Raw genomic sequence first — 12,958 nt, 5'->3', positions numbered from 1 at the left:
TGTTTGGCACCACCTTGTGCCAAAACAATTTATTTCATAAATGAGCAGTGATATTCCTGGCAGTGCAGAGCATCCTCTGGTTTTTCCTGTTGTTCCATACCTCTAAAAATCTGTCTGCACTCAGGATTCATCGTGTCACACCTTTTAAGGGACAGCTTTGCTGCCTGTTGTTCAACTTCTGCAAGTATTCTCCATCTGAGGAATAGATCTTTCCTTTCCTGGAGCTGTTTTCTGTGTGAGTTCTGCTTTGATGTGGCAGTGTACAGGGAAAAAAAAAGCTGCTCTGTCATCCAAAAATAACCTCTCCATCAGCTGCAAAGCTTTTCTTCCCATCACAAAACTCCTTTGTTGTTGTTTTATTCCAGAATTGAGTGGCAGATTTGTGCTTGTAGCAGGGAGAGAGTCACAGCAGAAGGAAGAGTTTACTCTTCACACTCTCATCGTGTCATCACACAGACTTTATTGTGCTTTCCTGGCTTTGTCCAAGTGGGAGAGATTTCCAGGAGTTGAGTACATTTAATTAATACCTGTAATGCTGACAAACTCCCTGGCATTCACTTCAGACTGATGGCAAGATTTGAGTACTGAAGAAATTCCATTTTTTTTTTTTTTTTTAGTTGAGTTTTAAAGTCTCAAGCAGAGAGAATCCTGCAGGTCAAACAAGATCCTGCTGGATCATACCAGAGCATAAAACTGCAGTGGTGCTGTTCAGGGGAAAAAGGTGATTCTTCAGGTGTGGGATACAAATGGTGGCCTCAGCACAATTAAACCTTTTCTCATTTCAGTTTGACAAAGTTTTTTTTCTCTCAGGTGCAGCAGGAGGGACATGGCAGTCCCACAGGTGTGGAAAAAGTGGGTGTTTGTGCTCTCAGAGCTGCAGGATGTGCTGGAGTCTCACTGCAGCTGTTCCTGAGCAGATCTTTCAGCTGTGGGCTCAACCTCACCTTCAGAAATGAAATAATTTATCTAAAAAGATTCTCTGATCCTTTCCTAAATAAAAAAAAAGGAAGTGAGTGCAAAGTGGGCTTGTGGAATCCTCCAGATGGGAAAGCTGTGGCTGCAGTGCAGGCTGGAATTAGAGCTGGCAGTGTTGCAGGATGTATTTATATTTCTGCAGAGCCCAACAACCCAAGAAAAAGGAAAACTAAATCTCCAGAGCTGCTGGTTATATTGGAGCTTGTTAGACTTTCTCCCTGGCTGCCTTTCCCTTTCTCACTGCTGTTTTCCCTTTCTCACTGCTGTTTTCCCTTTCTCACTGCTGTTTTCCCTTTCTCTGCTCTTTTTCCCTTTCTCTGCTCTTTTTCCCTTTCTCTGCTCTTTTACTCTTTCTCACTGCTGTTTTCCCCTTTCTCACTGCTGTTTTTCCCTTTCTCACTGCTGTTTTTCCCTTTCTCACTGCTGTTTTTCCCTTTCTCACTGCTGTTTTCCCTTTCTCACTGCTGTTTTCCCTTTCTCTGCTGTTTTTGCCTTTCTCACTGCTGTTTTCCCTTTCTCCCTGCTGTTTCCCCTTTCTCCCTGCTGTTTCCCCTTTCTCACTGCTGTTTTCCCTTTCTCACTGCTGTTTTCCCTTTCTCACTGCTGTTTTCCCTTTCTCACTGCTGTTTTTCCCTTTCTCACTGCTGTTTTCCCTTTCTCACTGCTGTTTTTCCCTTTCTCACTGCTGTTTTCCCTTTCTCACTGCTGTTTTCCCTTTCTCACTGCTGTTTTCCCTTTCTCACTGCTGTTTTCCCTTTCTCACTGCTGTTTTTCCCTTTCTCACTGTGGTTTTCCCTTTCTCACTGCTGTTTTCCCTTTCTCACTGCTGTTTTCCCTTTCTCACTGCTGTTTTTCCCTTTCTCACTGCTGTTTTTCCCTTTCTCACTGTGGTTTTCCCTTTCTCACTGCTGTTTTTCCCTTTCTCACTGCTGTTTTTCCCTTTCTCACTGCTGTTTTCCCTTTCTCACTGCTGTTTCCCCTTTCTCACTGCTGTTTCCCCTTTCTCACTGCTGTTTCCCCTTTCTCACTGCTGTTTCCCCTTTCTCACTGCTGTTTTCCCTTTCTCCCTGCTGTTTTCCCTTTCTCACTGCTGTTTTCCCTTTCTCACTGCTGTTTTCCCTTTCTCACTGCTGTTTTTGCCTTTCTCACTGCTGTTTTTGCCTTTCTCACTGCTGTTTTCCCTTTCTCACTGCTGTTTTCCCTTTCTCCCTGCTGTTTTCCCTTTCTCACTGCTGTTTTCCCTTTCTCCCTGCTGTTTTCCCTTTCTCACTGCTGTTTTCCCTTTCTCCCTGCTGTTTTTCCCCTTTCTCACTGCTGTTTTCCCCTTTCTCACTGCTGTTTTCCCCTTTCTCACTGCTGTTTTCCCTTTCTCACTGCTGTTTTTCCCCTTTCTCACTGCTGTTTTCCCTTTCTCACTGCTGTTTTTGCCTTTCTCACTGCTGTTTTCCCTTTCTCACTGCTGTTTTCCCTTTCTCACTGCTGTTTTCCCTTTCTCACTGCTGTTTTCCCTTTCTCACTGCTGTTTTCCCTTTCTCACTGCTGTTTTTCCCCTTTCTCACTGCTGTTTTCCCTTTCTCACTGCTGTTTTCCCTTTCTCACTGCTGTTTTTCCCTTTCTCACTGCTGTTTTTGCCTTTCTCACTGCTGTTTCCCCTTTCTCACTGCTGTTTTTCCCCTTTCTCACTGCTGTTTTTGCCTTTCTCACTGCTGTTTTTCCCTTTCTCACTGCTGTTTTCCCTTTCTCACTGCTGTTTTTGCAGTGCCACAAGGGCTGTGTTTGAGTTTTGAGCCCTGGAACTGCAGTTATTCACTGGCAATGCCAGGCTCATGTTTGGCCCCTCCCTGTGTTTACTTAAAAACAACAGGACAGTAATTCCTGTGGATTTATGGGAAACAAGGATTCAGTGCCCTGTGAGCTGTGCTTTGGTCTCTCCCCAGTCCTGTGCTGCTCCAAAAATTCCTCTCCTTGTAGCTTTGGCAAAGAGAATACTTGCTGAATGTGTAAATAAATCTGTGTGTGCTGGGGGGGTCACCTGTGGAAGAGAAAAAAAAAGGAAGTGGGAAGGAGGAAAGATTTTGTATACTGCTAAAATGCAGAAGCCATCCATAATCCATTCATTCTCCAATTTTTTTTTTTATTTTTTTTCCCAGTGCCATAAAGTGCAGAATCGATAGATTTAAGGAGAAAATAAATTTCAAATGAGTGGAGAGCTTTGGAGAACTCGTGATGAGGACAGGAAAGACACTTAACAGCTCTTAAACTTGTGGTATTCCCAGAGGCTGGAATGTTTTCCACCTGCCTTGTGGTCAGATAAAAGAATTCCTTGTGACAAATCCAGGTTGTGCCCTGTGTTCTCCTCACCACCGTGGGTGTCTGTGCTGTCTGACAAGGGGAATGTGCTGCCAGGAGTGTTTTTGGGACAGGCTACAGCTGCTCTGATGTGGGAAAAACACTTTTTACAGACACAGTGCCTGGTGCTGCTTGTGTTGGGAGCTGTTCCTGAAATTCTCACAGGCAGCATAAGAACTGTTTGGAGGTGGAAAGAAGCGACGTGTTTGAATTAAAAATCCTTTTGGATTTCTGCTCCAGCAGAAAGGGAGGCTTTAAGCTGGAGGGTCTCAGTGTCCCTGAGATGTGGAGATGTGTCTGTTTATTCTGAGTGAGATGTTGATGGAGCAGAGAGGAAACTCCAGGAGTGCAGTGCAGATTTCAGATTTCCCACTTGTGCTCTGCATCGTTGGGAGCTGTTCTTCTCACAGGCAGCGTAAGAACTGTTTGGAGGTGGAAAGAAGCGACGTTTCTGAATTAAAAATCCTTTTGGGCAGTGCCCCAGCAGAAAGGGAGGCTTCAAACTGGAGAATCTCAGTGTCTTCTGGTGTCCCTGAGATGTGGTGATGTGTCTGTTTAGTCTGAGTGAGACGTTGATGGAGCAGAGAGGAAACTCCAGGAGTGCAGTGCAGATTTCAGATTTCCCTCTTGTGCTCTGCATCGTTGGGAGCTGTTCCTGGAATTCTCACAGGCAGCGTAAGAATTGTTTGCAGGTGGAAAGAAGCAATGTTTCTGAATTAAAAATCCTTTTGGATTTCTGCTCCAGCAGAAAGGGAGGCTTTAAGCTGGAGGATCTCAGTGTCCCTGAGATGTGGTGATGTGTCTGTTTATTCTGAGTGAGATGTTGATGGAGCAGAGAGAAAACTCCATGGAGTGCAGTGCAGATTTCAGATTTCCCACCTGTGCAGTGCAGATTTCAGATTTCCCTCTCGTGCTCTGCCTCTCTCCTGCCTGCCCCACACCTCACCTCAGGCTCGGTCTGTGTTTAGTTGTGTCTGCTCAGACTCTGCCCTCAATTCCAGGGTCCAAGAACTGTTATGGGTGTTATTTTTGTGTGGTTTTTTTTTTTTTTTTTTGTGTGAGTGTGGGGTGCCCTGCTGAGATCCCTGGCCAGAAACTGCTGGGATGTAGAAAAAGGGAATTATCTGCTGAAAGGACGAGGTGGGTGGGACTGTAAAAAAAAAAATCACAGAAAAAAAGAATTTCCATCTTCTTAGTCTCAGAATCAGCCCAAACCTTCTGCCTTGTCTCCCCTGCCCAGTCCAGTTCTGAGATAGAAACCTTGACATTCCTTTAGCAAATTTCTTTGGAAAAAAAGAGGAAAAAAAAAAGAGGAGCCAGTGCTCAGTCCCGTCCCTGTGTGCCCTGAACTCTGACCCAGCTGTCTCTATGGATGTGAAGTGCTTTGCTGTTCACCAACTCATTGACTTTATCTCGTTTTACTTCCCGCTCACGGGCTGCTCTGTCACAACAAGTCTTTCATAGGATATTTGCTAATGGTGAGCAAAACTTCTCCGCTCCTGTGATTGTGACTCCACTTAATGTCATGTACATGATATTTTAAAAAAAAAAAAAAAAAAATCTCCGTGTGTATCTGTATATATATATATTTATATATATGTGATATATTTATATATATATTGTGTGTGTATTTATATTTGTAAACACACAGACATACACACTGATCTTACCTTTTTTAAACAGTGTTCCCTTGCTATAAGGCTGAAGTGTAAAAAAAAAAAAACCCAGTTTGGCTTTAGGTGCATCCCTGGTGTTCTGTGCTGGGATGCCAACAGTTCCTTGTTGGCCAGAGCCTTACAGAGAGGGAGCACTGCCTTTTGTGAACTCTCCTGGTCGTTAGTTTTCTCCTTTTCCATGTTCTCTTAGCGTGTTCTAGTCCACGGGCCCCGTGCATGCTGCATGTCAACAAAGCCATGCCTCGTTCTGACTTTCCCCAGCTGAATTTCCCACCTCCATCAGGCTTTTCCCTGCTGCTGCTGCTCTGCTGCCTTTGGCTGGGGCCCAGCCCTGGGCCAGCCCCCAGTGTGTGCTTGGCTCTCCAATCGCTTTGCTTGTAGTTTGAAATCCTTAGATGTGTTGGGTTTGAAGGTGAATGTTTCAGTGGATGTCATGGCCAGATCCCTCCTGCCCCACAAAATTGAATTAAGAGTGGCTGTTGATGTTTTTCCCCCAGATAAATCTATAAATCTCTGGGTTTTTTGGGGTTTCCCGCAGATAAATCTCTGGGTTTTTTGGGGAGCTCTGTGATTATGAGTTGGGCTGGTGGGAGCCAAGAGAAAGATTTGAGCGCTGCAATTTCATAGAACACCGTGTTTACATTTAAAATAATAATTTTTTATTTTATTTTATTTTTTGCCATCAGGATTATTCTCAATGGTTAGAATTTGTTTCTACTGAGTTTGGGGAACCTACCAACCATCAGCTGAAAGGGCCAAGAGCTTGAGCAGATGAGCTCCCCATGTGTGCTTGGCTCTCCAATTGCTTGTTTGTAGTTTGAACTCCTCAGATGTGTTGGTTTTGAAGGTGAATGTTTCAGTGGATGTCATGGCCAGATCCCTCCTGCCCCACAAAATTGAAGTAAGAGTGGCTGTTGATGTTTTTTTTTCCCCCAGATAAATCTATAAATCTCTGGGTTTTTTGGGGAGATCTGTGATTATGAGTTGGGCTGGTGGGAGCCAAGAGAAGGATTTGAGCGCTGCAATTTCATAGAACACCGTGTTTACATTTAAAATAATCATTTATTTTATTTATTATTTTTGCCCCCATGTGTGCTTGGCTCTCCAATCGCTTTGCTTGTAGTTTGAACTCCTCAGATGTGTTGGGTTTGAAGGTGAATGTTTCAGTGGATGTCATGGCCAGATCTAAAATTTGGGCTCCCTGGATTGAATTAAGAGTGGCTGTTGATGTTGTTTTTCCCCAGATAAATCTATAAATCTCTGGGTTTTTTGGGGTTTCCCCCAGATAAATCTCTGGGTTTTTTGGGGAGATCTGTGATTATGAGTTGGGCTGGTGGGAGCCAAGAGAAAGATTTGAGCGCTGCAATTTCATAGAACACCGTGTTTACATTTAAAATAATCATTTATTTTATTTATTATTTTTGCCCCCATGTGTGCTTGGCTCTCCAATTGCTTTGCTTGTAGTTTGAACTCCTCAGATGTGTTGGGTTTGAAGGTGAATGTTTGGTCAGATCCAAAATTTGGGATCTCTGGATTGAAGTAAAAGTGGCTGTTGATGTTTTTTTTCCCCCAGATAAATCTCTGGGTTTTTTGGGGAGTTCTGTGATTATGAGGAGGTTGAATTTTTAGCTTTTCCTGGATTATTCTGTTGTGAATTTGTTGTAGCAGGAGGTGCTGTTGGTACGAGAACTGAGGATTGTTTAAACTTTAGATCTTTCACAGTGATTTAAGTTTCAAAACATTAAATCTGGAGTTTAAGGCTCCTGTTTTTGCTTGAGCATTGAGCTGATGAGGCTGTGAGTGACATTATTTCATAATTAATCTTATTTTAGTCATCACTCCCTTGGATTTCATTGCCTGATCTTTAAAATCTTTAATTTTGGTTTCCACATTCTTAACAGACACCTGAGGTGATGGAGAAATAAGAAATTAGTAGGATATTTTGTATCTGGTTTTTTATTATTTTTTTTTTAATTTTTTTTTTTTTTCAATTATGACAAGTGTGATTTTAAAGGGAAAATAATGGAAAATTGAATTCATCAGTCACAGAAAAATCTGCCATAAAAATGAGGCTGTGAATGACATTTTTTCATAACTAATCTTATTTTAGTCATCATTCCCTTAGATTTCATTGCCTGATCTTTAAAATCTTTAATTTTGGTTTCTACATTCTTATCAGACACCTGAGGTGATGGAGAAATAAGAAATTAGTAGGATATTTTGTATCTGTTTTTTTTTTATTATTATTATTATTTTATTTTTAAATTTATTTTTATTTTTATTTTTATTTTATTTTTTGTTTGTTTTTTTTTTTTTTTTCAATTATGACAAGTGTGATTTTAAAGAGAAAATAATAGAGAATTGAATTCATCAGTCACAGAAAAATCTGCCATAAAAATGAGGCTGTGAATGACATTTTTTCATAATTAATCTTATTTCAGTCATCACTCCCTTGGATTTCATTGCCTGATCTTTAAAATCTTTAATTTTGGTTTCTACATTCTTATCAGACACCTGAGGTGATGGAGAAATAAATTAGTAGGATATTTTGGATCTGTCTTTTTTTTTTTTTTTTTTTTTTTTTTTTAATTTAATTTAATTTTATTTTTTTATTATTATTTTTTCAATTATGACAAGTGTGGTTTTAAAAGGAAAATAATAGAGAATTGAATTCATCAGACACAGAAAAATCTGCCATAAAAATGGCATTTGATTCAGGAAGATGTGTTGATGAAATTGATGAAATTTATCAACATGAATTGATAATTTTAGCTTTTCTAACTGTACAATTTTATGTGTGAGTCAAGCACATTCTCTACCAAACCAGAAATTTCTGTCTCCTTAGAAAATTTGGCAAAATAAAGCAGATATTTTTAAGGTTTATCTGTAACCGCAGGTGCTGCAGGGAAGGAAATAATTTTGAGTGGAACTTCTGGTCTAGAAAGTTTCAGAAATTCCAAAATTGGATCCAGGCAAATTTTTTTTGGGGGAAAATTATTACTATTATTATTATTATTATTATTATTATTATTATTAATAATTTATTTTTAATTTTTTATTTTTTAATTTTTTTAAATTTTTTTAAGAGCTTTATCTGCCATGGATCTGTGTTACCTGTAAAACTCTCAGTGTAAAAAACCTTCTCTAAATGAAATTGCTTCACATTTGGGTTATTCTTGAGAAACTGTTGGATAAATTGAGTTAAATAACACGAGATTAATTTAAATTTTGATGCTCCAATGCTACAATTGTAATCTACAAATGCTGTGATTCCTGGAGTGGCAGAAACAATTCCAGAGACCTTTTTTTGGATTTTTTGTGTAAGCAAAACTTAATTAAAACGGGAGGAACAGCCATAAATAAGTGGGTTTTGTCCACGCTGGAAATTCCAGCTGCCCAAATGTTTGTTGGGTGAGTTTGGTGGGATTTTTAAAGTCCATTTTAGTGGTAAGAACTGGTGGCCTCGTTGTAAAGATTTTACTCTTTTATGCTGTCACAGTAATAATAAATTTTTATTTTTATTTTGCGGAAGGTTTAAAAGGCAACTCCTGCTCCTGGTATTTATTTCTGTGATTCATGAAAACACCAGGAAATGATGATTATCTAGACTTGGTTGTTGTTTTCAGTTAAATAAAATATTTTAAAATGTTTAAATATCTCTATTTAATGCTCCAGATTATGGAACATCCATTTTTTTTCTGAAGTCATTGTTATTTTTGTGTTGGCACTGAAGGCGTTGCTGCTTCAGTTTTGTTCAGCTCTGGTTTGTTGTTTTTTTTTTTTCTCTGTTTTTATGTGACTTTCCCAATGGATGTGGGGATGTGGATTATAATAATTATATATAATAATACATATATTATATAGAATATATAATATATATTAATTAATATAATAATTATTACTATAATAATTATATATTAATTAATATAATAATTATTAGTATAATAATTATATATAATGATGCATATATTATATATAATATATTTTATATATATATATATATATTATAATTATAATAAGGTTTTCATTCACCCATCTTATTTTATCACAGCAATTTCAGGTGTTTCCTCCTTTCAGGTCCTGACTTTCCCAATGGGTGTGGGGATGTGGATTATAATAATTACATATAATAATATATATATAATATATATAATATATATATAATAATATATAATAATATATAATAATTATAATAAGGTTTTCATTCACCATTCCTATTTTATCACAACAATTTCAGATGTTTCCTCCTTTCAGGTCCTGACTTTCCCAATGGATGTGGGGATGTGGATTATAATAATTATATATAATAATATATATTATATATATATTATATATATATATATATAATATTATATATAATAATATATAATAATTATAATGTTTTCATTCACCCATCTTATTTTATCACAATTTCAGGTGTCTCCTCCTTTCAGGTCCTGACTTTCCCAATGAGTGTGGGGATGTGGATTATAATAATTATATATAATAATATATATTATATATATATTATATATATATATTATATATTATATATTATATATATTTATTTATATAATTATAATTATAATTATAATAAGGTTTTCATTCACCCATCCTATTTTATCACAACAATTTCAGGTGTTTCCTCCTTTCAGGTCCCTTGGACTGAAGGCTTTGGGGAAACTCCTTTATTCCAATTCTGAAAAGATGATTTTAAACCCAAACAGGCAACAGATTTGTGTGCAGGAATGCACAAATATCTGTATAAACACATAGAAAACTTTACCTGGCACTGGGAACTTTTCATACTCTACATCCCTTCAACTGATGATATTTAACTGTTTAAAAAATAATAAAATCCTGTAACTTCTGGTGACTCAACATCACAAACATTTCACAATCCCTGATACAGATCTGAGCGCTGCAAAGGGGAGCTTTTTATTATTTATATTTTAATCACCAGAAATCTGACACTTCTTCCTGTTTGACTCCTTGTTTTATGGCTGGATATTCTTTTTTTATACCAGATAATTTCCTTGTTCCTTATTTCCTTGGCCTTGCTCTCCCCTAATAAAACACCTTTTGTGTGCAAAATCACCTGCCCTGCTCAGAAATTGTATTTGCCTGAACTTTTATTTAAAAATTCATCTTTTCCCATCACCTGCCCTGCTCAGAAATTGTATTTGACTGAATTTTTTATTTAAATTCATCTCTAATTCCCCACCAGACTCATCAATCCCCTGGGGCTGTGTCCTGTAATTTTACCCCTTGTAGTCACTTTATTTTTTTTTTTTTTTTTGCACATTTTTGAGGGTTTGAGAACTCTGTTCCTGTAGGAAATGCTGATTATCTCTTTTGATGTTTTTATTGTCAAATTTGATTTTTCCACGCCTGATTCTGCTCCATATTTGGCAAAACTTGGGATTTGTTGAATTTTTGGTCCCTGTTTTCCTCTTACTGATAAGAAAGGCAGAAAAAAAAATAGAAGAGTTAAAAAAAAAAAAGTTATTTTATATCCTCAGATTGTTTAGTTTGCCCCACAAGGAATCCCTCTGACATACCTGCAGTAACATATACATATATATAAATATATATATAAATATTTATATAAAAATATAAATATAAATATATATATATATATATATACCATATATAAACTTGTACATGGTAATTCCTGTGCACTGCATTGGGCACAGAGACATCCAGCATCCCATAAACAACAATATTAATATTGTTAAATTAATAAATTTAATGTTGGAACAGAAAGGTTTCTGAAACCTTAAATACTCTTTTTAGAAAGCCTGGTATGAGAACTCAGTGGACGAGCCGTGAGTGTTTCATGTGCCAAATCCAGGATCAAATCCATTGCAGTGCAAAGAGCTGGGAAAACTCCAGTTATAACAAACTCAGGAGTGCAAAATACTGAGTAAAAGGTGAATAAAAATCCAGAGCTCATCTGATGAAAATCAGACATTTCCTGGCCCTTCAAAGGAAGCTTTGAGCTGCTTGTCATATGGAAAATGTTAAAATCCTTTGGGGCAGAACCCCCAGCAGAGAGAGAACTGGTGTGATGGTGCATTGCCCTGGCCACAATTTGTCTGAAACAATCAGTTTCACTGGGGAAAACAAAACAAATCTTAGGAGAAAGACAAAAAAAATGTAATTTATGCTGCTTGGTGATGTGAAAGTGAGAGGATCTGGGAACGAGTGAGCACTGGGAGTGAAAACATCTTGCTGGATTTGTAGGATCAGAGCTAATAAAGAACAAAAAGCAGTGATTTGTGAATAGTTGGTTGATAAAGAAGCCCCTGGCTGTTGGAACAAGATCTTTTTCCAATGCTCACATTGGGAAATATTATTTGCAGAAAGGTTGAGCTGATTTACCAAGAGAGGTTCTTCTTTTGTGACAGAAAACATCTCACTGAAACTGGCAACAAGTCACTCAGCTGGGAATCCTCCTCAGTGTGGAAAAATAAAAATGATTCGGCACATTGTGCCAGTACAGATTGTGATTTTTCCAGATGGGACATGAGCTCTGAGACATTCCAGTGTGACAGCAGAGCTCCAAATGTGCCCCCTGCCCACCTCTGTGTTCCTCCCTGGCAGAGAAAACTGCTGAATTTCACTCTGTGCCCCCTGCCCACCTCTGTGTTCCTCCCTGGCAGAGAAAACTGCTGAATTTCAAAGAATTGTTTGCAATCTCTGCAAACTTTGTCTGTCCCAAAGGTTTATCTTTGATGGGGGAGTTATTTCCTCCCCATAATTTGTGGAAATTCTGTTTTCTGCGCTGTCACCTCCCTCCCTTCAGCAGTTTGGTTTTGATTCTTGTCTTGTTTTGGCTCCAGAATTATCCTGGAACATGGAAAAACTCCCTGGTGTGTCCATCCTCCCACAACTCCAATGGCAGTGACCTTGATTTCTCTGGCTCTTCCTCTGAAAGAGTTTCTGGTGTCAAATGCTTTAGATCTGATTAAAATCAGGAATTAAAATCAGGAATTTCAGTGAGGAGTTGTTGTTCCCACTTTGTTTTTTTAGGAGGCAGCAAATTGTGGCTCTCCAGGTTTGTTCTCGGAGAGTGATGCTGCCAAGGAAACAGTGCAGGGATAAATCAGGTGAAAAACCTGTGAAAACTCATCTTAATTCTGCCCCTTTGGGCACCAAAGGACTTGGAATTGCAGGTGTTCCCTGGGATTTATCATTATTTATGATTTCCTGTATTGTGAACATTCCTGGTTTTCTTTCCAGTGGCACCAGACACAATCAACAACCACGTGAAGACCTGTCGTGAGGAGCAGAAAAACCTGCACTTCTTTGCCCCAGAATATGGAGGTATGCTGTGGCTGGGATTTTTTTTATTTTTTTTATTTATTTTTTTTTTTTTTTTTTAATTTTTTTTTTTTTTTTTTTTTTTTTTTTTTTTGCTTTACTGATATTTCCAAACTGTCCTGCACTTCTTTGCCCCAGAATGTGGAGCTATGTTGTGGCTGGGATTTTTTAAAATTTTATTTATTTATTTATTTATTTACTTATTTGGATTGTCCTGGCCTGGTGCAGAGTGATGCTGCTTTATTGCAGAACTGACTTTTTAACAAAGATATTTCTGTGTTTCAGAAGTTGCCAATGTCACCACAGCTGTGGATATCTACTCCTTTGGGATGTGTGCACTGGAGGTGAGTGTTGAATAAAAACTGTGGGGGAAAAATGATGAATTTGAGGACAAGAGAGAGATCTGGAAAAACGTGTTTTGTTCTCAGAGCAAATTGCCTTGGAGGGATCCCTATGGAGGCTCCCCCAGGTGCCTCACTAAGAAGTAAAATGGCTCAGTGATTTGCATTTATTCCCAAAATTCCTAATGGATAATGAATTAGTGTGTTTTGGCCAGTCCTGAAGTCAAACTGGAGGGAATAATCACTGCTGCACACACATTTAATCTCTGTGTATGTGACCAGAGCAGGAAGAGAATGCAACTTTTAGGAAAC

At 38.3% G+C, this 12,958-nt stretch overlaps 1 protein-coding gene across 1 annotated transcript in view; it reads left to right on the top strand.

The window, feature by feature from the left end:
• The window catches only part of NRBP1 (nuclear receptor binding protein 1), a 35,752-nt gene that overhangs the window by 17,339 nt on the left and 5,455 nt on the right, over positions 1-12,958 (top strand). Inside the window, exons 8-9 of the mRNA XM_083856304.1 lie at positions 12,225-12,308; positions 12,591-12,649. Coding sequence (XP_083712430.1) covers positions 12,225-12,308; positions 12,591-12,649 — 143 coding nt within the window. The remainder of the gene's footprint in view (positions 1-12,224; positions 12,309-12,590; positions 12,650-12,958) is intronic.

The sequence above is a fragment of the Zosterops lateralis genome (assembly GCF_965231275.1).
Source record: "Zosterops lateralis genome assembly, chromosome: 3".
Taxonomy (NCBI): Eukaryota; Metazoa; Chordata; class Aves; order Passeriformes; family Zosteropidae; genus Zosterops; species Zosterops lateralis.
The sequence above is the reverse complement of the archived record's forward strand: the minus strand, read 5'-3'. Positions and strand labels throughout refer to the sequence as shown.